Below are 27759 nucleotides of genomic sequence, written 5' to 3' on the forward strand. Positions count from 1 at the left end.
TATGAAATCACCAACTCATAATATTTTACACATTTTGTCATTAATATTTCCTTCTATGGGATAAATAGAATGAATACAGACGCGTGGCCGTTATTAATTATACCTAGATGACTATAATTTGACAAATTTTTCACCTTTTATAACACCAGTGAACCGGTTATAGAGGTGGATCGAGTAGAGACCAATATTTCAACTACCTATCTATCGAGGTGAATCCAAATAGCAATTTTTCTTATAGAAAACTAATAAATGCGAAAATGATTTTTCAATATTTATGCAACAAAGATGCATAAATCAATACAAAGTGATAAAAAATGAAATGGGAAAAAAATACATAATTTTTTATTATGCATAAGTAAGTATCCCATTTACCATACAATGTACTAGAGTAGAGTAGGTAGACGAGTACGAGTATATGTACGAATTTCGGTCCATTTTTCATATTACATAACGATATCCTCGCTCAAATACACCGCGAATCAAGTTCACCAGTGAATTTTTACGGTTTCACGTTCGCAACATTCTATTATACCTTGACACGCAATCGTAAGATGAATCAAATACATCTAACCAAAACAATACGAAAATCACACTAAAAAGACCCATCCTCGAAAAAAAATTTAATTATAACGCGATCGAATAACATTTTCCGCATATTTCGTAAAATCAGTTTTACGCATAAATTATAAAACCGAATACACGGCTGTGAATTATTTGCTACATGTAAACGGAACCTTTCACTGGCGAGACGAGGAGGACCTTTCAGAGCAATAACAGGTCATTGGGGTACCTTGTGCAGTAACAGTGAATGTGCCCCCTCATTGCAACCTGTCCAGGCGTAATGCAAAAAAAAGAGGGAACCAGACATTATTTAAAACCGAAAGTTATACTCGAGTAAATTAGTCTTGTTTACTCAGCACACGCACGTAATATTAATTCTTAAGTTTTAATTTTACATATCACGTGTTTGTGTTCACATTTAACTAATACCTTTTTTAACGCAAAATGGTTGTATTTTCGGTGAGCGAATTGATGTGAATTTATTGAACTTTTTTATATGTTATTTTTTTACTATGATACTCCGTTCGTTTGTTCGTTCGTGAATTGTGGATTTTATTTTACGAAAATTTTGAAGTTTTTTTTTGTTGCATTGTGTCGAATTTATTTTTGATACGAAGTTGCCAAGTGGTTCGATTTTTTTTCTCGTTGTTGACCGATGTGTGGATTGATCGATTGTTTTGTACTAACAAGTTTGAGAATTTTATTTGTTTCTTTTTCTGGTTTGGTTTTTTTTCAGTTTATATTTTTCAAGTTGTAGGCAATAGCAAATATTTCACTTGAAATATCATTTTGAAAATTGACACCTATTTCAAAAATTCAGTGCCATCAGTTTAAAAATATTCCAATTTGCGAATAAATTTTGGAGAATTTTTCGCAAGAGCTCATTTTTTTTGGAACACTAAATATACATTACATACTATGTATAACAGTTTAAGCTGTTAGATTTTATAAAAATGTCATTTCATAATTTTTTACTTTAACAAAAAAAGATGCCAAGTTAACTAATTATTGGTATAATAAATACAAAAATTGATTTTAAATTTGAAAATCAACAAAAATTGTTCATTTTTTTAAATTTTATAGTTTGGCTTCTCAAGAGTTTGTACAGAGATGAATCTTTGAATTATTTTCTAAGTAGCAGAAAAAAAATTAAATTTGTAAAATTTTAAAACAATTTACCCCCAAAATATCCAACAATTATTATAACTATTCAACCTGAAAAAAAATTCTAAACGAGCTGGTAATGCTCATTTACGAGTATTTCTCACTCTCACTGAATATTTTACTCCCCAAAATACCCTTACTGAATATTCGGCGTTTTCAAAATGTCGTTTTTTTGAATTCCTGGAGGAACTTTAGTATTCTGATTTATTTCAAGATGAAAATTGAAAAGAATAGTTTAAAATAGGTACCATTCCCGTGATGGTGAATTTAAAATTTTAACAATAACAGCAAATACTTACAACTCAACCTGGTCAGATAAGTATCTTTAACAGCAAATTTGTGAATTTTGACGGAGGGCTGAAGAAAAGGGTAGTTTGTTTAGCTTTTTTTGCTTAATTGTTGGAACACTGCATGATGTAAAGCTTTCAAAGAAGATCAGAAGGGAAAGAAAGGCAAAATATATCCGAAAAAGAAACAGGGATCTTTAAATTAAACTTATGAACTTGAACTTTAAGATTTCCCACAATTTATTAGCAATTTCTATCCAAATTTTAATCAAATACAAATCCAAAAAATGATTCATGTTTGTAGAAATTTCTTCAAGCTCTTTTCATGACTCAGAAACCCTCAAAAATTTTCATAATTTCATCACAATACTCTCAATTTACATTTTTTTTTGTTTATTGAAAAATTTAACAAAGAATTGATATTTTTATTACACTTCAAGTTTGAAAATGGATTTTGAAATTTAGCATTTGTTTAAATTTCCAAGTGTATTTTGGTGAAGCAGTGATTCATAAAATTTTAGATTTATTTATAAATTATATTTACTTTTGTTCTAACGTAATCTTCGAAGTTTTGAGTTAACATTCAGCAACTTTCCATTTTGGGTAATTTGTAAAACAGTATTCAACTCGTAATAAAATTTTAAAATTCAATTATTTGGAAACTTTCATCCAAATTTTTACATTTGGTAATGGAGCATGGCTGAATCATCTCCCAATAGAACCAAAGTTCTTATTATTTTGTGGGCAGTTTGATAGCTTAATCTTTACCCAAAAATCCTAATGGGATTAAAAAATTTCAATATTGAAAATTTGTTAAATTACCTCCAATTTCTTCAATATGGAGTTTTGCTTTGCAAACAAATTTTCACATTTGGTAGCAGAGCAAGGTAGGATCACCTTCCAAAATTTACAACTTCAGTTTTCAAGTCAAGCACAAAGCACCATTCGAAGTCGAATTTTTAAACAATTTTTGAAATTATTGAGCAAAGAGTGGATTATTTTTGCTCTTGAGGATGAAAATTTGACATGAAATATGAAATTTTTACTCTCACATTGTTCGACTAGTGATTTTATTTTCAATTTTATAAAATGGGCACTCGACTGTATACTTGGTATGAACAATTTTCGGAAAATCATTTCAAATTTTGACTTTTGTATTTCCAAAAATTTTGTTTTGCTCTCCCCTAGGGAAAGTTTTGTCTGCGCCACTGCTATTAGAATATGGAGATTTCTTCTAATTAATTAGGACAGTTTAGTTTTGGCAAATGATTACCTAATTTCATGGAGGAGGAAGACGGAGAGTTGGAGATGGAATAGGATAAAAATGTACCTACCTATCACTGATGAAAAGACGATAAATTTTCCAGAAGACCAAATTATTCAAAAATCGTTTCAATAATTACGTAATCCGTCCTTCACTCATTCATTGAAAGAAAATTTTAAGAACCGACTCACCTGGAATATTTTCTTTTCTTTTTTCAACTTCCAGTCCATTTGGAAAGTACCTCAATTTCGATGTAAATGCACATTAGGTAAATCAGATTCATTTCTGCAAATAAAAAAAAAAAAAAAAAAAAACGACAACAATTAGATAATCCAAATTACATTTTCCTTCAGAAAAAAGTGTCGATAAACTCAACAGTCAACAATAAAATTACACTGTTATCAATTATCTACTCTCTTTGTCTTCATCAGAATAATAAAACAACAGTGCCAGTCTCAGGTCTCACGTCTTCTTTCCTAGTTGATAAGGAAGATATATACGAATAGTTCGAGCTCATTAGTTGACGAAAAAATAATATTTTGCAAATTTCTCCCACGTTTAATGGAACGAAGAAATATGATGTTAGGTATATATTTCCTGCATCGGTGTTCATGAGAAAAAGATTCTTACCTACAATGCAACGTGTCTTAGGTACTTATAGGTAAAGCTTATGAATTACGTAAGCATTTGTTTAGGATGCGTATCAGTTACGCTATGAATGAAAATAATGCTCTTTGATAATCGCACATGTGCGAATGGAAAATTGGGTTTATGTATTTTAACGACACGAGCATGAAAATAAACACCGTATAGGCATCGTAGGTAGAGGTACACCGTACATCGCGTAGTTAAAGCCTGCCTACGTGTTTTTTTGGTGTTTTAATCGTGATTTTTAATATATTTTTAATTGCTGCGACGAACTTATCGAGTGCCATCTTATATTCGAAAACTCGACTCGGTTTATAGTATGTAGGAACAACGAACGATGAAATTTTTGGATACCGTTTCAGATAACAATTGTTTCTCGTTGGGATGTTTACTAATGACAGAATTTTTCTTTCTTTACAGGTGATATCAGCACTCGCAATTGTGAGTAGCGTCGTCGCAGACGCTGGCTACTCATCTTTCTCTCCATCCTCAAGCTACGGCGCCCCGTCCTTTGGAGGAGGACATGGCAGCGGTGGCTACTCGAGCGGAGGTTTCTCCGGCAGCAGCGGCGGATACAGCAGTGGAGGTTACAGCAGCGGAGGCTCCCACGGTGGAAGCTACGTCGGATCTAGTCTAGGAAGCGAATTGGCCAGCAGTTTCGGAGGTCACTCGAGCGGAGGATACTCCAGCGGTGGATTCTCCGGTGGCAGCAGCTACTCGAGCGGATCCAGCGGCCTTTACTCCGGATCATCGTTCGGTGGTGGATACTCATCGGGCGGATACGCTTCGCAAGCCCCAGTAGTCCAGAAACACATCTACGTCCATGTCCCACCCCCAGAACCAGAAAGTCATCAACCAACTCAACACTACGCTCCACCACCACCACCACAAAAACACTACAAAATCGTCTTCATCAAAGCCCCAACTCCACCAACGCCCACCGTTCCAGTTCTGCCACAAATCCAACAAGACTCTGAGAAAACCCTCATCTACGTTTTGGTTAAAAGACCCGAAGACCAACCACAAATCACCATCCCAACTCCAGCTCCAACCACTCCATCCAAACCAGAAGTATACTTCATCCGTTACAAGACTCAAAAAGGTGCCGGAGGTTACGCAGACTCTGGTTTCAGCGCTGGCGGTCTCGGAGGCGGTCTCGGTGGCGGTATTGGTGGCGGTCTCGATGGCGGTTTCGGAGGTTCTCACTCATCTTCCGGTATCGGATCTGATCTCGGTTCGCATGGCGGTAGCGGCGGTATTTCTTCCTCTTACGGAGCTCCAAGTGGCTCCAGCTCGTTGTCTTCCAGCTACGGTGCTCCAAGTTCCGGCGGTCCTTCTTCCAGCTATGGTGCCCCAAGTGGCGGAGCTGGCTCGTACTAGATACTTACTCGTCCTTCGACAAAAGCATTTCATAGACTTGAAAAAACTATGTAATTTATGGCTGCCATTTTTGATACTTATAATGTATTGTATTTTTGTATTTACACGCGAGAAAGAAAGATACCACGAAATAATATCTAAGAAGCGAGAGGCCGTGTGTAGAAATTATTACCATTATGAGGGCGTATCTTGGAAATGTAAATTGTATCATTGCTATCGTCGCGTATCTACTCGTAATTCATCAAGCCCTCTTGTAAATTGTTCCTCAAATTAAAACGACGACGACGACGACGACGCCTTCATTAACGTACCTTCTGTTTAAGGTACCGTGAAAAGACTTGTAAATATTTCTCGTTGGCATTTAATTTTACATTAAAACTCAAATTACGATAATTGTGTAGGTTTTATGTTGTAAATTAATATTAAGAAGATTAACTGTCGTAGCGGAATTTTATCTTGAATGTGTTTTCTCTTCTTTTTTTTTTTGTATATTTCTCTGTACCTTATTTCCTTTCTTTCTTTTAACATTAATAAAAGTTTGTTTTTATTTTTTTCAATTTATTTTCTCTATACAAAAGATAAAAAGTAAAATATTAAGAAGACTTTGACCACACAATTCACTTGTACCACGAATCGCTATTAATAAAAGGACAAAGCTTTGGACTTTTAGCGAGGTCTCGATTCGTGGTGGGAAATGAAAAGTGACAATTTTTATTTACTTTCAACCTTCCAACCTCCAGACAAAAGAAAACTAACTAAATATGAGATTTATAGCTCGAGCGAACTACGTTTCTCTATCTGTATTTCCATTACCATTTTCAAAGGCACGTATCATTTTCAACGATTCGATTTTCTTTTGTTTTTTGGGCGTATTTTTCCTTCACTTATTTCTTTTCAGTCGAGTTTTCTTAATATTCGTGGTTACTTTAAAAAATTTCATGAAAAAAATAATAAGCTTGTTTGGGCGATTCTAAAATTATTCCTTATTGTTGGTATTTTGAATTCGTTCAAACGAACCTTAATTTCTCGTCTTTAATCGACCCACCTATCCACCTATTCACCTACCGATCGAAATTTAACTAAAGAGTGGCAATTTTTCGAACTAAAATCAACACTAAGCGTTTTGAAACTTTTTCAAAGAGGCATTACGTCATTCAGTTGACAAATGAGATTATTTGAAAATGAATTTTAAGATTCTAGTTCAAAGTTCGTTCATTTTGATTGATAATTAGAGTACCTAGTTGGTAAAATGAAAAAAAATTGGAAAATAGGTGTAAAATCAGATTAGGCTTTTCAAGGCACAGAAATCGCTCCAGAAAATATTCCCCATTTTGATCCTACAGAAATATAATATATATACTTCTTATAGCTGGAAATAAAAATTCCTCAACTTGCCAATGAATAAGTTGTGCACTCTATTGAAAGAACTTTCTAGTTTGAAATAATATGACATGGTGACGTTGATAACGATGAGGAATGATTGCATTCAAACATGCACAGAAATGAATTTTTTATCCATAAAGAAATTTTCATCACTCACATTTCCAAATTTTGAAAAAAATCTATCGATAAGTTGTGCACTCTGCCGTAACATTGAACATACGAAATTTTCAAGAAGAAAATCAAACTCACGCTCTACGATTTGAACAAAAACAAGCTAGATTGTAAAAGTATGTCCTAAAAACCCCGTAACCCAAATTTCAGGAGCAATAGTTGATTTTTAAATTTTTGGTGAATTTTTAAAACTTAAAAATTTTTTAAAAAGCTGTTGGAAGGGTGATTTTAAAGCTTCTTTTATGAAATGGAAATTTTTTGATCAAAGTGAACCAAAAATGTGAAATTATTCTTCAAATTCAACTCACCATATCAACAACTAAGTACTCGTACTAGTTTTTAAACATTCTGGGGCCCCCAGTAATTTTTTAATTTTCTCCAAAAATTTTCAAATCGTTTGAAATGGCTAAAAAATGAACTTCAATCTTTGATCAAATTAATTTTAGCATTCATAACACTTTGGTCGTGTTTATTGAGCACCTTCTTGACTATTTTGAAAATTTTATTTTCTCACTTTTTCTGGAATTTGCAAATTGGTCGAAAATTTCTTTTCGACCTGGCACGACCTAACGTTCCTTTTTGGTCCTTTCAGAGCGATTTGAAAAATCACCCTCAAAACCGGTTTTTTTTTCATTTTAAAGTTTTATAAAAATTCAAAAGACTTATTCGACCACCTAAAAATCGTCCATTCTGATCACAAATCGTTCTTCAAACGTTAATTTGCCAGAAATTAACATTATTTATGCAAAACTGGCTTGAAAAGATTCGCAAAGCCGGTTTAAAAATATAGGTGCATATTTTTAAAACCAAACGAGATAACCTGCGTCTGTTGCACCGAATCGTTTTTTTTTTTCAATAATAACGAAATCAAGATGACATTTTCAAACGAAATGCATAAGTAAAAATTACACAACTAAAATTAATGCAATAATTGTGAAAAAGCACCTAGCGAACAATCGTTTGAAAGAACATACTACCTGCTACCAGAGCTGTCTGTATCTGTCGTTTTTGTGAATATATTGTATAAGAGATGTTGTTGGTGGAATACACAAAAAAAAAAATCATACCAACTTAAGCGAGTATGGTTATAGATCAGACATTCCGAATGTTCGGTTTACTTTCATGCTAATGAAGTTGCAAGGTGAAAATTACAATCGACTGTGGCATTGTGTTCGGGTACTCCAGACAAAACTCGTTAAACGACGTATTATATTTTTGTGAAATAACAAAATTTACCGTTCTAATGGCATTGTATTATCGGTATTTTAATTTTTCACCCATGTACGTGGGTTCGAAAAAGTAAAAAAATGGTGGCGCAGTCGAAGCTCTCGAGGATCTGGTGTAATGAATAGGTAAAAAACTTAAGCGCTCTTAAAATCGACACTATAGGTGTTACTTAACCACACAGATACCGTATCCCGCATACTCTTTCGTGCTTTTTATCATCCACAAGAATGTAATCGGCGCATCGTTTTGAAAAATACTTTCGTTCATAACTGTAGTGTATATGGTTCAGTGAAAGTGAAACATTGTTTATTTTTACTCGCGCAAATGTCAAACTACCAGGTTAAATACCCCGTTGCAAATGTTTTTCAGCTGTTTGAATTGCTATACTCAAAACAGCGAAACGCGGAAATAGCCAATTAAAAGTATACAATATACCTACTTGGTACACATTTCCCATCTGGAATAAACCATATTATTCGCTAGTTGCATTTTACAGCTTTTATAATGGCTCGAGAAGTCCAAACTGTAAAGATATACAGGGTAACTTTTTTCCCGCTCTTCTGGGTTTGGACTACGAAGTCCTAGCCCATGTTTCAAGAGGTACTCATTACAGATCAAATATCAAGAAAGCCATACCTATACCTAATTTTTTAGACTGTTCATTTTTTACTCATTTTGTAAAAAAACTAATACGAATATTCTCCACCAACGAGACGTTTCCACTATTTTTAGAAATTTTACAAACATCGATTAATCAATTTTTCGACGACTATAAAAAAAAATCAGTTTTGAAGAACAGGTGACATACACTTTCATTAAGCGAAATTCTAGCCGAGTCAAAATTGAAGGCTTGCAGACTATTTCTAGGTTGCGCACAGAGCACTTGTAAAAATTGAATAAAAACTGCTACCAAAAAAAGTAAGTACTTATTCAAAATGAAACGCTGAAACATTAATAAGTAGGTAATTATGGGTAGTTAAGAACATCGATTGTAAATCATTTGCGGCGCAATTGAAATTCGATTCTTTGAACTAGCACAAATTATGCGAATATTCATGTTTCAAATTGAGACATATCAGAGCAATAAATTTTTCAAAATGTGACATTTTGTAGTATTTGTCGGTATTGCACAGAACTGTATAAATACTCCGTAAATGAATGGTGGAAATCATTCGCAATTCCAACTACGCAAGTACATTTTACAGAAGCATTTGGATCTTGGAAAATCAAAAAAAAGAGAAATGGCGTTCGGTTATTTAATGAACATTGCAGTTATGACGGTGCTCGCTGTTTGTCAGTTTGCTGTGTTTGCTGAAGCTCAATTTGGAAGCAGCAGGATAGGAACAGGAGGAGGAGTCGGAGGAGGAGGACATGGAGGAGCGTAAGAAATTTTTATTCACTCAAGCACCCTTTTTTTCTTGAACTAGACATACTTGGTTATTATTATTAGAATGGTCCTCTTTTATACTTGCGCATGAGAATATTTCTTCGACGATTTCTTTTTTTATTCATACCTACCCTCTAAAATTGTTGACTTTTGTATATAAAAAAAAAAAAAACATTCTTGAAAACTTCAGCTCCCGATGAAGACCCGAACTAAAAATAATTACGTGTTGCCGAAAAGCTCCCAAAGTTGAAAGTAAGTAAAAAAAAAAACGTAATGAAAAATTCTAAATCCATGCATCAGAATTCTACTGAATATGTGTACTTTTTTTAAACACTTTTGATACTTTAGGAAATGTTGGCCTCACAGTTTAGAACTCTCCTCCTCTTGCACAATTGAAAAATCAAACAATGAGATGTAAAAATTTCATCTATTTTTGAGTTCTGTGTTAAAACTGCTCTAAAAATATATTGTTTTAAAAGAAAAAACCCCCTTTAGCCTGCATAGTGCATAGTTACACATATCTGGTTTTTTATGATTGGAATTATTGTGCTGAAATTATTGCCAAAATATGTATTGGCATCACTCGTATCTTTTAGCACAGATTTCAACACTGCGAGGTACAGCAGAATGCATCATACAGTAACGTAAATTAAAAAATAAGGAATAAGGTAGTTCCTGATAGAAGCCAACAACATTACTTAGGCGCAGGAGCATTTTTAAAAAAAGCGATACTTTAAAAGAAGAATCACCTTAGTTTGTATCAAGCACTCATCCTTTTATTCTTCACAGTGTCGGAAAATGAATATCAGTTCGTGTTCGAGGAAATCATGTTGCAGAATCAATCAAATTAAGCATACTTATTCAAACCACAATGGTCACCAAATTTATCAATTTACCGGAATTCACGTTTATTTAGTTTAAGGTTTAATGTACGCGTACTTGGGTATCTAGTTCTTATTCGCACACCATAATAAAATAAATTCAGCATCTTAAATGGCTTTTTGAAATAATACATTTCCAAGAAATTGTAAAAGCTCAAAGAAATACGGTAGGTAATTCTGTAGGTTTTATAATACATATCTAGAAAAAAACAGGACGAACGAACCATTATATCTCGACAAATTTCTTGAAATGTCCAGGAATATTCACATTTTTGTTTTCCTATTTCAATGTTGACATTTTTTTCGCAATCAAAAAATTACACATTTTATAAGTCAATTAGAAAGAGAATAAGTAAATATTTATAACAAAATAACTTCCTGGAGTGCTATCCTTACTTTTAATTCTAATACGTTACATCGAAAGTGCGAGAGATAAAAAATTCCCACATCCAAGTTTTCAGCTTACGTATACCTAGTTAAGTAGTACATATTTCGCTTTTTCAATATTTTACGAATTTGCGAATTCAGAACAGAAAACTTTTCAAATTTTCATTTATGAAATCGTAAGCGAAATAAGTAGGACTGCAGTTCCGAAATATCAGAAAAATGATTTTGGAAAAATTGTGTGTAATTGGTCGAGTGAATCACTAACAAGCACCAGTCACATAAATACATTTGCTAAATGTTGATTTGGATAGGTTTTAATGTCTCCTCTTGAAAATCTAGAATACTTGACCAAAATTTAGTTGAAAGCTCCAGAATGACTTTAAACCACCTCCAATCGACTCAGCATGTTGAAATTAGGGTGCAGTAAATTTTAGCTTTTCAAGTTCATTGGAGAAAATTATAAGGATTGCGCAAAATTTCATGGCTTTCAAAAACCTGCTATACTGAATTCAATTCGGGTGGTCTAAAATAGGGTACGCGCCAATTTTTGCAAGCTCTTTCGATTTAGCTGCGACCCGTTCAAATTTTTTTTTGCCGATTAGGATACGTACTTACCTCATATAAATCGGGGTCATTCCACGTCAATTAGACCAAGAAGTAGTAGGTGGGTTCGGCGATTTTTTTGAAATTTTTCCTGCGGAAAGACCTTCCGAAGGGATGATCAATGGCGCAAATCGCAGCCCTCTAGCTCATTTTTAACGGCAGCCAGGGGGTGTCAAAGTTTTCAGTGAACCTAAACTATCATCCATTTCAGCAGTGGATTGCTCGATAACCGCGATACCTACAAAAATGGAACTTTTCCTCAAAGTTAGAGGTTTTGAAAGGCTTTTTGGTGATATCATAAAAATCAGTGTTGCCACTTTTTTTCGTACAAAAAATTCGCTCAAAAAGTTTCAAAACGTAATTTTCATATCGTTCTAACGCTCAAAAATCCTGAAAAAAATATATTATGGACAACTGTTCATGCTGAACAACATATTAAAAAATTGGGATGGTAACTTGTAACAAAGCCGATTTAAAAAAATTTAAACTTTGCGAAAAAATGCGATTTTTTGATTTAAAACATGAAAACAAGTTTTGATCGGTAAAGTTGACCCATTTGACCCTTATTTTCACGTATCCGTTGAAAAAGTTGAAAAAACCCCTTCACTCGGTGAAATTAACTCATCACAAAAAATCAAAATTCAAAAAAATTCAAAAAAAAGCAAATTTCATTTTTTTTGCCGTGAGTGAGATTTTTATCAACTTTTTCATGAAATACGTCAGAAAGTGGTCAAAATAAGACAACGGAATAAATTTAAACTTTTTTTGATGTTTGAAATTGAAAATTGAATTTTTTCAAATTTTGATTTTTTTGTGATGAGTTTATTATATTGAGTGAAAGGGGTTTTTTCAACTTTTTCAACAGATACGTGAAAATAGGGGTCAAATGGGACAACTTTACCAATCAAAACTTTTTTTCATGTTTTAAATCAAAAAATCGCATTTTTTCGCAAAGTTTAAATTTTTTTAAATCGGCTTTGTTACAAGTTACCATCCCAATTTTTTAATATGTTGTTCAGCATGAACAGTTGTCCATAATATATTTTTTTCAGGATTTTTGAGCGTTAGAACGATATGAAAATTACGTTTTGAAACTTTTTGAGCGAATTTTTTGTACGAAAAAAAGTGGCAACACTGATTTTTATGATATCACCAAAAAGCCTTTCAAAACCTCTAACTTTGGGGAAAAGTTCCATTTTTGTAGGTATCGCGGCTATCGAGCAATCCACTGCTGAAATGGATGATATTTTAGGTTCACTGAAAACTTTGACACCCCCTGGCTGCCGTTAAAAATGAGCTAGAGGGCTGCGATTTGCGCCATTGATCATCCCTTCGGAAGGCCTTTCCGCAGGAAAAATTTCAAAAAAATCGCCGAACCCACCTACCACTTCTTGGTCCAATTGACGTGGAATGACCGATCGGTCACTTATCGAACACACACTCTTTGGTTAAAATTTGAGTTCCATTTGCTGGTTTTTAAAATTTTTTCAAGTCCTGTATTGAATAATACTACCTAGGCCACAATTTTGATCTTTTTTTTTGAGTTCGGGTTGAAAATGGGCTCAATTGATAATTTAGACCCAAAAACAAAAAACAGAGCGAGTTTTTTAAATTCGAGTAGTTTTTGTGGTGAGGAGAGACTGTCAAAATTGCGAAAATCGCCGTTTTTGCCCTACTTCAAAAGTTCGTAGCAACATCCGCATTGTTTCGTGAAAAAAACTAAGGAATTTTTTTGATTTTAGGCACTTTTTTAAGTAAACTCGTAGTTTTCCGGGCATACATCGCAACCTCACATTGAATTGAAAAAAAAAACAAATCGGAAGCGCAAATGAGATAATTAACGCAAGTGCATAAAAATTATGCATCGCTAGCGTAACAAAGAATGCCGCTATCAATATACTTTTCTATTCTACTTTTCCTAGGGTTTCCAAACTGTTAGTCAAGTAATGTAGTTTGTATGAATATTCTTGCAATTTCCGGCAAAATATCGAGACCATGACAATTTTTAGCAAGAGAAAGAGCCTTGACAATTTGAGGCGAAAAAATTAGGATTTTTCCCAAAAAGCAAGAATTTGCGTTTTTTTTTCAATTTGTTGGTGAAAAAGTGAGACTTTTTGGCGTGTTTTGGCAATTTTTGGCAAAAAGATGAGACACTTAGAGCAATTTTGGTGGAAAATACATAATATCAATTTATTTTCATTTTTAAAGGCAACGTAGGTACTTTGCGTACCGCCACTGTTTTTAAAAAATATTTTACTTTTTGTGGCATTCTTTGTTATGCAAGCGATGCATAATTTTTATGCAATATCTACTTTTTTAAACTATTCATTTAGTTAGTTGGTAAAAAGTAGTTTTCTTCAGACTTGGCAAGGTAGCGATTTTACAGCAGCGGATCATTTTGTAAAAAAATTAGAACCAATATCTTCCACCAATGAGCTAATCCCGCTAATTTTCAAAAATTTTCCAAACATCGATTAATCAATTTCAACGGGTATAAAAATTCAGTTTTGACAAGTGGGTGACTGGTGACATGTACTTTCAATGGTACGAAATTTTAGCCAAGTCATAAGTGAAGGCTTGCAAACTTTTATGTTGAGGTTGAGCACTTGTAAAAAATTAAATTAAAAAAAGCTAAAAAAAAAGTAAGTAGGTACATACCTACCTATTTGAAATGAAAACCTGAAACATTAAACGGTGGTTAAGAACATCAATTGTAAATCATTTGCGGCGCAATTGAAATTCGATTCTTTGAACTAGCACAAATTATGCGAATATTCATGTTTCAAATTGAGACATATCAGAGCAATAAATTTTTCAAAATGTGACATTTTGTAGTATTTGTCGGTATTGCACAGAACTGCATAAATACTCAACAAATGAATGGTTAATTTCATTTGCAATCCCAAACTAGTATTATTGAAGCATCTAGTATATTTACTAATAAGGTAATCAAAAAAAAAAAAAAAAAAAAAAAATGGCGTTAGGTTATTTCATGAGAATTGCAGTTATGATGGTGTTCGCTGTTTGTCAGTTGGCTATGTATTCTGAAGCATCATTAGGAGGAGCGTAAGACACCTTAAAATCCTTGATTTTGTATTTTGTTTTTCCAAAGTATTTTACGTATTTACACATCATTATCAATAATAATGCATTCTTCACAGCATCGGTGGTGGTAGCGGTGGTGTCAGTATACCACAAGGAGGCAGAGGAGGATACGGAGGAGGAGGACTAGGAGGAGGGTAAGAAATTTTACGTAGAACTAGACCTATCCACGCAGCTATTAGGTATTATTATTATTAGAAAGGTCCTCATTTATACTCACATGAGAACATTTTTCTGATGATTTTTTTTACTTCTAAACCCTCAAATTGTTTATTTTAATGAAAAAACTCATCCCTGAAAACTTCAGCTCCCTATGAAGCCCCGAATTAAAAATTACGTGTTACGGAAAGGCTCCTAAAGTTGAAAGTAAATCAAACAAATGCAATGAAAAATTCTCAATCCATATATTAGAATTCTACTGAATAAAATCAAAACAACGAAATGAAAAAATTCATCTGTTTTCGACGTCTAGGTTAAAACATACATACTGCTCTGAATTTTTTTTTTTTTTTTTTTCAAGAAAAAACTCCCCCTAGCCTGCAAAACATTTCTGATTTTATAATTGAAATTATTGTGCCTAATTGATGCCAAACCTTGTAACACGGATTTCAACACTATATGGAGTAAAATAGAATACATAGGTAGGTAATACAAAGATGCAAATCAAAAAATAAAGAATTAGGTAGTTTCTGATGAAAACCAAACAACTGTACTTACGTTAGACGTAGGAGCATTTTAAAAAAGCGATACATTGAAAAAAGGATCACATTAGACGTAGTTGTATCCACTCACCCTTTTATTCTTCACAGTACCGGAGGCAACAGCGGCATCAGCGGCGTAGGAAAATGAATATCAGTTTGTGTTCGAGGTGAATCGGTTGCAGAATTAATCAAATTACGCACATATGCAAGCCACAATGGTTACCAAATTAATTAATTCGCCGGAATTCACGTTTATTTGCATATTTTAAGATTTAATGTACTTAATGTAGTAGGTATGTACTTATGGTGGAAGGAATCCTTATTCGCATAGTAAAATAAAATATTCAGCAACTCAAAACTGTCTTTTTAAAATACTATTTCTATGAAATTGTAAAAACTCGAGAAAATACAATAGGCAGGTAATTCAGGGTGTCTACCAAAATTTAATTTTCAAAAATAGCGACTTTTCGCGACCTTTTTTCAGTACCCCCCCCCCCATTTTCTAACGAAAAAAATTGGCTTTCAATAAAGTTCGCATTTATTGGGTGGTGGGAGGGGGAGGTTTGGACAACTTTCAATAGTTTCCATGTGACATAAATAGTCATCCAAATTTTCGAGCTTTTCTTTTTTCTTTTCCATCTATGTACTTGACTTTCTTCAGTTCTAAAATTTCAACTTCTTCGATTGTTCTTTTTCTAGTCATTTCAACCACTAATTTTTCTTTTTGTTTAAGCGAGGACTTTGGAAGTTAAATGATATTTTTTCAGAAAGTTCGATGTGTAAAAAGAAAAGAAAACAAGCCCGAGCGAAGCGAGGGCAAAAGCTTTTGAAAATTTGACTTTTGAAAAGTAAACAAACACGTTTTTCTTCCATCACGGGCCCTTTTTTTGTCGGACCCTCCAGAATGAGCGAGTCCGGGGTAAACTCTCCTCTTTTCCCCCTCTCGACGGTCCTGCTCCTCCAGCAATCTAACAATAATTTCCAAAAGATTACAATAGGTATTTCTAAAAATACACATACATGGCCCGCACGAACCGAGCCAACTGAGGGCAAAAGCACTGGTAAAACGAAAATTCACAATTCTCCAGAAGTGAAAAAATATCATTTTTGATGTGAGAAGTCAATTTTTCTATCATCAAGATTCAACCTTTGGCCAAAGAAAATGAAATAATATGCCCGAGCGAAGCGAGGGCGAAAGCTTTTGAAATTTTTAATTTTTATGATTATTTAAAATGCTAATTTGGCAGTAGCATTAACATTGAATAATAATACAAAAAGTTTAAAAAAATTAAAATCGGGACAATTTTTTGCGACTTTTTGGTATTTTTGCCGAAAATCGAGATCTTTTCGCGACTTTAGCGACCTATTTTCAAAATCGCGACTTTTCGCGACTTTAAGCGACATAGCGACCTGGTAGACACCCTGTAATTCTTTGTGTTCCATAAAAGAAAAACAAAAGATGAATGAGCAATTGCCTCAACTTTCTTGAAATGTCAAGTAATATTCATATTTTTCCAATTTATCTAAATGTGTACATTTTTTTTTGGCACCTAAAAAATTACACATTTTATAAGTCAATCAGATATAAAATAGAAACCTATGACGAAAGAACTCCCCAGCAGAGCATGCTATTCTCAGATTTTAATTTGAATTGTAGCAGAAAAATTATTTTGGAGAAACTGCGTGTAATCGGTCGAGTGGGTCACTAAGGAGCACCAGCCGCATTTGTATTTGCTAAATTTCAATTAGGAGAGGTTTTTATGGCACTTTTTGAAAAATAATATTATAGAATAATATCCAAAATATGATTGGGGGCTACAAAATAAATTTCAACTTTCAAAAGCCTGCTAGCGGATCCAGAGACCAGCTCAAAACTATTTGAAACCGTGTCTAATCAATTCAGGTGGCCAAAAATAGGGCAGGTACATGCCAAACTTACACTTTCTAGATCAATTTGATCATTGATGAAATTCGGATTTTTCACATTTTCGACTCCAACGTTTTCAAAATATCATCAAAAATCTAGAAATGCACTTTTCGAAGTTTCGATTTAGCTTTGACCGGTTCGAAATTGTTTTGGCCGATTAGTTCGACGCGCTGGTTTATTGAATTTTCTCAAGTCAAGAATTTAATAATCAGTTGGGTTAATCGATTTCTGATTATATAGCATGCATTTCTTTTGTCAGTTAAAAATGAAGGTATTAGGTAGATGGAAATGCCTTGCATTGTGCATTGCGAATGTAGTATGTACTGTACATATAGGTAAGGTACCTACCTAGGCAATGTGATATTTCAATACGATAAACATTTTTGATTTTTGTTGCAAAATATTGCATAATTTTCCAAAATGTTGCACCCCTAGCAAACTCTATATTTTTAGAAAACGCTTGAGAGTTTTTCACCTTTTTTGTGCATCAATAACCATTAAAATTTTTAGGACTTGATGATTTGAAAAAAACATTTTCATGTTCGGCTCTCCCTTTCTCTCTGAGAGACACCTTCGGTACAGCTTTACTGGAGGCTCCAAAATAGCTTGCAACCATAGGCAATCTGTGAGAGATATTGTTTCCGAACTGAAACACACCAATTTCGAAAAAATGTTAGGTAAGTAATTGGTGAAGTGGGTCACTCAAGTACCAATCACGAGCTATATGTATGTACGTGCTCAAGTTAACTCGCCTACCATCAATGATCTATCTTTCTACCAACTTCAAAAATTTGCCAAACATTTGAAAATCAAATTCGGTCGCTCAAAATTCCGTTCTGATGAGAGTGACGTGCACTTTTATATGAAACAAAATTTTGTGTTTCAGGGTCAACGTTATATGTATGTAAATCATTGGTAACAAATTGCAGTTCGGCCCTTTGAACTTCCACGAACTATGCGGTCATTCGAAAATTCAAACATTTCAGAGCAGGTACCTACATACATAGGTCATAAATATTTCAAAAATGAAATTTCAAAGTATTTGTCGGTTTATCACAGAACTGTATAAATACTCCGTAAATGAATGGTGAAAATCATTCGCAATCCCAACTAAGTACATTTTACAGAAGCATTTTTTAGTTTATTAAAGATAATACGTCTGTTTCCTTGAAAAATCAAAAAACAAAAAGAAAAATGTCGTTCGGTTATTTGATGAATATTGCAGTTATGACGGTGCTCGCTGTTTGTCAGTTTGCTGTGTTTGCTGAAGCCCAAATTGGAGGATTGGGATCACCAGGAGTCGGAGGTGGAGGACATGGAGGAGGGTAAGAAATTTTTATTCAACTTGACATAACATACCTATAGCATCGTCGCCCTAGTTGTAAAAGCTGGTATCTTCAATTCTGAGATCACACATTGTGTAATTGTGTAAACCGTTTTTTTGCACTGTTCTTCCACTTCGAAACAAAAACAAATTATTTTTCACATTCCATGTTTTGATCTCACTACTTTATTCAAATCAAACTTCTCATTTTGAACTTTCAATTTATTAATTTAATTTAATAACATTAAAATCATTTTTATTTGAAATCTTTTTAGATTTTTCTCTTTTTTTAATTACATGAAAAATTTTAAAACAAATAAAAAGGTGAAAAGTGAGGAAAAAATGAAAAAAGTACCTATAATAGAAAAGATGGTATCGATGGTGATCCGTTGAATGGTCCGAAAATAAGTGATCCGGATCCGGATCACGGATCACTAGGTACAACTGGCTGTGATCCGGATCACGGATCAAGATCAAATTTTTGAAAATGATTCGGATCATGATCCGGATCATGACTGACCCTGTTTTACAAGTAGGACGACGATATTTAAAAACTTCAGCTTCCGATGAAGGCCCGAATTAACAATTACGTGTTGCCGAAAGGCTCCCAAAGTTGAAAGTAAGTAAAAAAAATGAAAAATTCTTAATGCATGCCATAGAATTCTACTTCTACTAAATATTATATTTTTGTATGAACGAGGTGTATTTTTTCAAAACACTTTGGTACTTCAGGAAATGTTGGTTTCACTGTTTAGAACCCTCCTCTTGTCACACAATTGAAAAATCAAAACAATGAAATAAAAAATTTCATCTATTTTTAACAGTGTTAAAACTGCACTAAATAATCCCCCTCCCCAAAAAAAAACTCACTTTAGCCTGCTAAAACATTTCTGGTTCTTTAAGATTCAAATTATTGTGCTGACATTACTGCCAAAATAAATATTTTTGTATCTTGTGTCTTGTAGCACGGATTTCAACACTATATGATGGTACTTAGTACTTACAACAGAATACATAACGCTGAGTGTGTAAATAAAAAAATAAGACGTTAGAAAGTTTCTGATAAAAGGCAACTGTTTTACTTAGGCGTAGGAGTATTTTAAAAATGCGATGCTTCAGAACAAGGATCGCCACAGCTAGTACATAATATGTATCACCTACTCACCCTTTTATTTTTCACAGTATCGGTGGCACCGGGGGTATCGACGGCTTCGGAAAATGAACATCAAATGAGGATATCAGTTCTTGTTCGAGGTAAATCAGTTGCAAAATTAATCAAATTAAACACATATTCAAAGCTCAATGGTCACCCACTAAATTTATTAATTTACCGGAATTCACGTTTATTTAGTTTAAGGTTTAATGTATGTATGTACTTGAGTACCTAATTATGTATTAGGTACGTAATAAGTATGGTGGAGGGTATCCTTATTCGCATAATAAAATAAAATTCAGCATCACAAATGGCCTTTTTAACTGATGGTATTTCTAAGAAATTGTAAAAACTCGAAATAATACGACGAGTAATTCTTTCTGTTTCGCATGAAAGAAAAAATGAATGAACGAGCAATAGACTCGAAAAATCACTTGAAATGTCAAAATCCTGTTAAATTTTACGACGAGTTATATATGCTAAAGTTAACACGCCCACCACCAATCAGCTAATTCTACCAATTTCAAAAATTTGCCAAACATTTGAAAATCAATTTCGGTCGCTCAAATTTTTTTTTGAGGAGAAGGTGACGTGACGTGCATTTTTGTACCTATGTACTGAACAAAATTTCGTATTTCAAGTGCAACGTTCCAACGCTAATATAAATGTAAATCATTGGTGACAATTGCAGTTCGGCCCTTTGATCTAGCACGAACTATGCGGTCATTCAAAAATTTAAACATTTCAGTCGAGTAGATCATAAATTTTTCAAAAATAAAATTTCAAAGTATTTGTCGGTTTGGCACAGAACCGCATAAATACTGTAAAACAGTAGGTATATGGTTAGACTCATTCGCAATTCCAACTATTACAAGTTTAGTACATTCAACTAAATTGTTTAATTTTATTGAAAAAATGAAAATGGAATTCGGTTATTTAATGGACATTGCTGTTATGGCGGTGTTGGCTGTTTATCAATTCGTTATGTTTGTCGAAGCACAAGGAGTACAATTTGAACGCCCAGGAGGATCAGGAGGTGGAGGTAGAGGTGGAGGAGGATTAATAGGCGGGTGAGTATAAGTAATCATCATTGATTTAAACATTGTACTTTTTTAAATAACTGATTATAATAATAATGTTAATGATATCGTTATAGTGACACATGCGGCTGCCATTGGTACGATATACTCGTACTCATCGTTTTTATAAATTAGAGCGTCCTTATATTTTATATTCCATGTGATTATTACATATTTTGGCGAATTTTTTAGCTTCCTCTTCCACAAATTGAAATTGAAACAAAAACAAAATACATATTATAATAAAACATTTTTCATCAATTATTTTATCAAAAAAGAGATTACTCAGTGAGGCTCTACTGCAGAAATACAAGAACATTTTAAGCAAAAATTCATTTATTGGGTAATTCGTAATTCTCAAAAAAAGGTAAAATTCGTGTAGATACATGACAAATTTCTCAGAGGTTTTAGCATGATTTTTTTTTTTTTTTTGGTCCATGAAAGGATCGCCCCCTACACATTTCACATTTGGTATTGAGATTTTTAGCCCCTCCTTTCATTGGTGTACATTCGATTTGTCCATCGACTTGGCCAAATTTCAGTCAGCTGTACTTTTATCGCGCTAGTCAACTTATTACACGATATCTAATAAAAGCAAAATTTGACATTTTCCCCCTCCCACGCCTCACCACCACCCTACTAAAAAAATTAGTCCAGATTCGAACTTTGCGGCTTCGAAAACATATCGAGATATTATTAAACGATAATTATAAGCAATATTTGACATTTTCCCCCTCTCCACGCCTCACCCACCACTTCTACAAAAAAATAACTCCAGATTCGAATTCTACGACCTCGAAAACATATCAATCGACCTTGTATTACACATCGATGAGGGTAGAATCCTTATTATCGCCGTTTTAGGGGGGGGTCATTCCAAAAAAATGATTTTTGTTTTTCAAAATTATGCACATCAAAATTGACCATTTTTTTGAGAATTAACCTACTATAGGTACTTATTACTTATTTAATTTTTCAACAATTTTCGAATTCCGAGTGAGAACTGCTCTTAAAAATTTCTGCTCTTAAAAAATGCTGGCTTTTCAGTACAAAGGAGCCCCTAAAGAGTTGAAAAAAAATCAAATAAATAGAATACCCTTTTGAACGGATAAAAATACGTGAGATTTTTTCTTCCAAAGGGTATCATTTAGAGAAATTATGAAACACAGAAATTAAGCATTTTCAACAAATACATAGGTACTCGTCGATTTTTCTTTTAATTGTGGGTTTTTGATTTTTATCGATTTTGGGGGTTATGTATGCGCAAAGGAATCAACATTGTTTGGGAAACTGGCAGAACTTATCTGTACATGGGGGACCAATGCTGTTTAGAAAATGGAAGGCGGTTCTTTAGAAAAGTTTTATCGCGGAAATCGGATAGGTATTTAATACAAAAATTGAGTTCCAACTTTCGTTTTGTTTTTTCCGAATTTGAAAAATAGAAGGAGGCTCTCAGTACGACTTTTTTGAACGGGAAAGAATAAATGAATGAAGAAATCAGCATTTTATAATTTAGTTTCAACACCATGAGGTACAACAGAATAAAATATTATGCATACAGAGATGTAAATCAAGAAATAAGGAATTAGGTAGTTTCTGATAAAAGCCAACAACTTTACTTAAGCGTAGGAGCAGTTTAAAAAAAACGATAGGTACTCGTACTTTAAAATAAGGATCACCTTACCCGCTTATTTTTCACAGTATCGGAAGAGGCACCGGGGCCGTCCAAGGCGCCGGCAAATGAATATCAGTTCGTGTTCGAGGTAAATCAGATGCAGAATTAATCAAATTACGCACATATTCAAACCAAAATGGTCATCAAAGTTACCAATTTTCCGGAATTCACGTTTATTTAGTTTAAGATTTAATGTACTTGGGTACCTAATTAACGTATGGTGGAAGGTATCCTTATTCGCATAATAAAGTAAGTTGAGCATTTTAAATGGTTTTTTAAAATAATATTTCTAAGCAATTGTAAATACTCGAGAAAATACGATACCTAGGCAATTCTTTCTGTTTCATAAAAGAAAAAAAGACTAACGAGCAATTGCCTCCACAATTCTCCTGAACCATATGTTAAAGAATACGCCCAATACGCCCATTTTATAAGTCAATTAGAAAAAGAATAGATATAATGAAGAAAGGACTTCCCGGAATACTTTCCTCAGATTATAATTAAAATACGTTAGATCGAAAGGACGGCAACAACATTCAACAATTTCCAGATCCAAGCTTTCACTTTCAGCTCCTGCACACTGCACAGTGTTGGTTTTTCAATATTCTGCGAAATTTCGAATTCAGAACAATAAATGTTTCAAATTTTAAAAAATGAAATCGCGGGAGAAATAATACACACTTCCGAAATAGCAGAAAGATGATTTTGGAAAAACTGGGCCACTAAGGAGCACCAGTCACATTTGTATTTGCCAAATGTTAATTAGCGCAGGTTTTTATGACACTTCTTAAAAGTATAAAACGTCAAAAATATGATTAAAGGCTTCAGAATGGCTTAAACACATCTCCAATCGACTCAACATGTTGAAATTAGGTTGCAATTTGCAAAGTAAATTTTAGTTTTTCAACTTCATTGGATAAAATTACGTGGAAATTTCATCTATCAAAAATCTGCTAGTAGATCTATATAGAACTGCTCAAAACCATAGAAGCTGATTCCAATAAATTCAGGTGGTCAAAAATAGGGCACGTACGGATTTTCGCATGCTCTTTCGATTTAGCTTTGACCAGTTCAAAAAAATGGTCGTCGATTAAGATATACCTACCTACCACCTATCCCATAAAAATCGATACTATCAAGCACACACTCTTTGGTCTAAATTTGATTTCCATGCGCCGGTTTTTTTTGAGTTTTCTCAAGTCATGTATTAAATAATCAGATAGGTAAGAAATAATCGATTTCTGATGAGAACTCCTTGGGTATCAAGCAACACACCCTTCGGCCAAAATTTCAGTTGTGCCATTCAAAATTTTCTCAAAAATATAGTTACGTAATTTTTGTCAGTTGAAAATGTAAGTATAAATGACAATGCCAATTATAAAGAGAACAGAGTCGACAAGGGGTCGGGGAGGCGGGGAAGCTTCCGCCAGGCATCTTGGAAAACTAAAAAAGTTAGCAATACGGTGATTCTCAATTCCTAAGTTTCATAAATTCAAAACATTGGAAAAATGTGAAAATTTTGAGAATTTCGAACTTGATTTTTAACTGAATACTGCAAAATTTCAAGATTTTACTCAAAAATATTGCGCTCTCGCTTCACTGGGTGCTATATGTAATGTTACCCTTCCTTTTAAAATTTCTTTATGAATACAGATGGTTTGCAATATAAAAATGTTTGTTTTTGATGCAAAATATTGCATAATTTTCCAAAATTATGCACCCTAAGAAAACCTCTTTATTTTTAGAAAACGTGTGAGAGTTCCTCGTCGTTTTTATAAATCAATTCTCATCCAAATTTTTTGGATAAGATGACTTGAAAAAAAAAATTCTAGTGGGAATATTGAGATGAGAAGCAAATGGAGTCGGAATTTCAATTTTTATGATTTGCTCCCCCCTCCCCCCCAGACCTCTTCGGTACAGCCCCACTACAGGCTTTAAAACGGCCTGAAACTATCAGAAATCGACTTGTAATCTGAGTAGCGTGTAAGTAAGTAAAAATAGCTCGTTGGTGATAGGCGTGTTAACTCTAACACGTACACTTGTGATTGGTGTACTTGAGTGACCCTTTTCACAAATTTCAAAAATTTACAAAATATATGAAAATCAATTTCAATTGTTCAAAATTTCGTTCTGATGAGAAGCGTGTAACGTGCAGTTTAATATTGAACAAAATTTTGTGTTTCGAGTGCAACAACGTTATAAATGTAAATCATTGATGACAATAGCAGTTCGGCCCTTTGAACAAGCACGAACATTGTTAGGCTTGATGCTTCAAATAAATGTGCGATTCTCCGTTTTATTCAGAATTTCTTCAAAAATTACTTTTCATAATACATATTTCTGAGAAATTGTAAAAAATCATTCTGAAAAAAAAACATGAAAATGTTCCTTTATTATGATCATGTACCAAGTTGTTTTTTTTTTTTTTTTTTAAATCAAACTTTGTGACCACTGTTAAGCCAATCTGAAGTCTAGGAAAGTCTATTATAATTCATACTGGAAGAACGAGTAATTTTGCATAGAGGATCCAAATCAGCTGGAAGAGGTCGCAAATCTTTTTTTTACGCCACTTTCAACGGGTGTTTAAAAAGATTTGCACTAAAAAAAAAAAAAAAAAAAAACGAATTTGGAGAATCTAAAATAAAATTACGATCATCTGCTTCCCATTACATCTGCATGATACGAGTATAAATTACGCAAATATATCTATGCTCTTCGTCGATGCATATATACTCGATGTCCAACATGGAAATAAGCATGTTTCGTAACACACCACCAAGTGGCCATTTCCCAGGTCAAATAGATTATTGAACTTTGCCAGAGAAAGTACACGTATAGGTACTTGTAACCTTTATATTGCACTCGAAATGAACCAGCGGTAAAAAAAAATCGACAAGGTCACGTGCGGAAATGTACCTACTCGTAGGTATAATTGAAAATTACCCATCTCGAATGTTTTCTAACCTTGATTATGACTCGCGAACGATACCTTCTCGACTGATTGGGACTGGTTGAAGATTTATTAACGCGATTTCGTAATGGTCAACTCGAATTACGAGTACATGCATTGAACATGGAACTGCAATATTCATTCATAATGTGGAAATTCTACTTCGATAAGAGAGCATCTCGAAATGAAAGTAGATGCAGCACAGCAACAGGTGCTTGAAATAAGTATACTTTCCAACTCACCAGAGAATCAAATATGAATGTTTTAAGATTGTCGTTGAAATAAAGTTTATTATGTTTTTAAAGCTTGAATTCAACTTGTAGATACTAAGGTGTAAAATATTGAAGATTGATTTTTTTTACATACATTCAATTTAAAAGTACCTAAGCATAATTAGAACTAGGTAGGTAGTAAGTGGTACCATACGTATTTGACTAGAATTAGAAAACTTTGTATTATCACACATAAAATTGAACAAAGTAAAGGTATATCTAGTAACGGCATTATGAAATGCTAAAATTTCCAATATCAACGTCTAAATAAGGATAATTATTATTCAATTAACATGCACTATTATTTTCAATAGATTGTTTTAATTTTGCTAATATTTACGTCGATTTATAGCTATTGAAAAAATAAAGAAAAACAATTTAAACTACGAACTTTGATTTTGTTTTAACTACCTGCCAACCTATTTTACTCCCAACTTGCCCGCAATAAATGATTTTTTTACCCTTCTCCTTAACACTCAACTTTGATTAATTTACAAGCAACCCTCAAACTTCAATTGGCAATAACTACTTTCCAAAAATAACGAATTTGATAATTAGATAGGAAAGACGGTTTTCTACTATGATATAATCTCCACCTACATAATTATAATAAGCTCCACAACAGAGTGTTTCGTAAAGATGGCCTTAGGAAAGAGAATCTGAAAAAATTAGGACGATTATCATAAGGATATAGGTATAAAAATCATACAAGTAAACAGACATTAAAAAAAAAAACAAAAAACAAAAAATCTCGTTGGTGAGTTGAATTGGCTTTACTATGTAAAAAAGTAATCAAGGACAACATTCCACTAGGTATATTATGTACAAATGCATATATAAGAGCGAGCCTACGTTATTAAAAATGAAAATGTTGTACCTAGTTGATTATGACCATGACTTACACTTGTGAATTAAACTTAAAAAGAATATTGAAGAATTTTGCTGACTATTGCGATTTGGATGCCTCAGATGTCTGTTTGATTTAATGAATTTTCCGCAGCTTATTCACGCCGAACTCGAGCAAATGTCATCACCACGAGTTGGATGGAAAATCAACACACTGAGTTGTTGTCATCGTTGTCATTGTTGTCACCGTCATTATCGCCATCATTGTCATCATCATCATCATCACTGTCGTCATCGTCATCGTCATCATCATCATCATCGCCATCACCATCATCACCAGTATCATCATCACCTGTATCATCATCACCAGTATCATCATCACCAGTATCATCATCATCATCATCATCATCATCATCATCATCATCATCATCACCACCACCACCACTATCATCATCACCATCATCACCATCATCACCACCACCACCATCACCATCACCATCACCATCACCATCATCATCATCATCATCATCATTGCCATTTTGGGAAGATCCAAATTTTTGAACAGCATTTAATAATTTTTTGGCGATATCAGACTTTACACTGTAAGGAACACGAGGTTCTCAATTATTTTGACTAGGTACTCAATGTCTACATATACGTTTAGAAAGAAATGTATGAATCAAAGACGATCTTACTAGAGATGTGCTTCCTCCTCAGCTTCAGAGAACACGTCCAATTGGCCAAAAACCAACATTGGTATAACTAAAACGTTCATCAAATAACCGTATCCCATTTTTCCTTTCTCAATTAAACGCAACAATTTAGCATTAAATGCGCCAAAAGCGTAATTATAAAAATTGTGAACTTGACAATTCTTTTCCAGAGTATTTATACAGTTGTGCGTCAAAAAATGCTTCAAAAAATTCAAATTTTGCAAAATTTATTACTCTGATAGTTTGAATTTCAACTTTGGGTTATGATGCATAGTCGTTCAAGGGGCCGAACTGCGTAAGCAGTGATTTATGACAACGTAACTCTTCAAAGGGCTGCTTTCTAGTTTCGATTTCAATTGTTTTTTTCAGATATTTATTTTAATTCTACCAGTGCTTCGCTATTGGGTACCGAGCTACCGACTACATCACATTTCTGGAATACCTACTCAATTTAATGGTTCTCAATGCACCAGCTTCCCCAGTTTTGGAACATGTAGCGTGACACGTCAATTTCTACCTACCAATTGGGTCCCTTAGGCCTTATCCTTCACTCATTCATTATCATTACTTTTGAAATGAGGAAGGAGAGAAACTGTGGAGTCGTACCTATCAACAATACTTAAGTGAATATTTGAACTCAATTTTCTTTGAAATTCTAACAAATGGAAAATCAC

At 33.6% G+C, this 27759-nt stretch overlaps 2 protein-coding genes and 3 long non-coding RNA genes across 7 annotated transcripts; 4 read left to right on the top strand and 1 right to left on the bottom strand.

Annotated features, from left to right (window-relative positions):
- Positions 1 to 865: 865 nt before the first annotated feature.
- Positions 866 to 5851, top strand: TwdlT (TweedleT). The gene is made up of 2 exons (XM_065366011.1): positions 866 to 1020; positions 4345 to 5851. The coding sequence occupies exons 1-2, from the start codon at positions 1006 to 1008 to the stop codon at positions 5302 to 5304; spliced, it is 975 nt and encodes a 324-aa protein (XP_065222083.1). The 5' UTR covers positions 866 to 1005; the 3' UTR covers positions 5305 to 5851.
- Positions 5852 to 9074: 3223 nt separating this feature from the next.
- On the top strand, positions 9075 to 10470 carry LOC135846743 (uncharacterized). Its single transcript, XR_010559011.1, has 2 exons — positions 9075 to 9466; positions 10262 to 10470. It is a non-coding gene; the product is annotated as an uncharacterized LOC135846743 (long non-coding RNA).
- A 3751-nt stretch (positions 10471 to 14221) lies between these two features.
- On the top strand, positions 14222 to 15504 carry LOC135846744 (uncharacterized). The gene is made up of 3 exons (XR_010559012.1): positions 14222 to 14409; positions 14505 to 14582; positions 15255 to 15504. It is a non-coding gene; the product is annotated as an uncharacterized LOC135846744 (long non-coding RNA).
- Positions 15505 to 18070: 2566 nt separating this feature from the next.
- Positions 18071 to 20721, top strand: LOC135846745 (uncharacterized). 2 transcript variants are annotated; one of them, XR_010559014.1, is made up of 3 exons: positions 18154 to 18398; positions 19580 to 20620; positions 20707 to 20721. It is a non-coding gene; the product is annotated as an uncharacterized LOC135846745 (long non-coding RNA). The 2 variants fall into 2 exon arrangements; XR_010559013.1 differs by lacking the exon at positions 20707 to 20721 and having other exon boundaries at positions 18071 to 18398; positions 19580 to 19861.
- Positions 20722 to 25522: 4801 nt separating this feature from the next.
- Positions 25523 to 27377, bottom strand: LOC135846438 (aspartate and glycine-rich protein-like). 2 transcript variants are annotated; one of them, XR_010558962.1, is made up of 3 exons: positions 27068 to 27377; positions 26429 to 26972; positions 25523 to 26185 (listed from the first exon to the last, which is right to left on the bottom strand). XR_010558962.1 is itself a non-coding variant. In XM_065365532.1 (2 exons), the coding sequence occupies exons 1-2, from the start codon at positions 27163 to 27165 to the stop codon at positions 26579 to 26581; spliced, it is 492 nt and encodes a 163-aa protein (XP_065221604.1). In that variant the 5' UTR covers positions 27166 to 27377; the 3' UTR covers positions 26281 to 26578. The 2 variants fall into 2 exon arrangements, 1 of the variants encoding a protein (XP_065221604.1); XM_065365532.1 differs by lacking the exon at positions 25523 to 26185 and having other exon boundaries at positions 26281 to 26972.
- Between the last annotated feature and the right edge of the window lie 382 nt (positions 27378 to 27759).

Source organism: Planococcus citri, chromosome 5 (genome assembly GCF_950023065.1).
Source record: "Planococcus citri chromosome 5, ihPlaCitr1.1, whole genome shotgun sequence".
Taxonomy (NCBI): Eukaryota; Metazoa; Arthropoda; class Insecta; order Hemiptera; family Pseudococcidae; genus Planococcus; species Planococcus citri.

What these genes read in the sequence shown, in the direction of transcription:
- LOC135846438 (XM_065365532.1), bottom strand. Translation starts at nt 27,165, where the DNA reads ATGGGATACGGTTATTTGATGAACGTTTTAGTTATACCAATGTTGGTT. An exon ending in GAGGAGGAAGCACATCTCTA is followed by an intron (nt 26,973 to 27,067) that starts GTAAGATCGTCT and finishes TGTTCCTTACAG; the next exon opens with TGTAAAGTCTGATATCGCCA.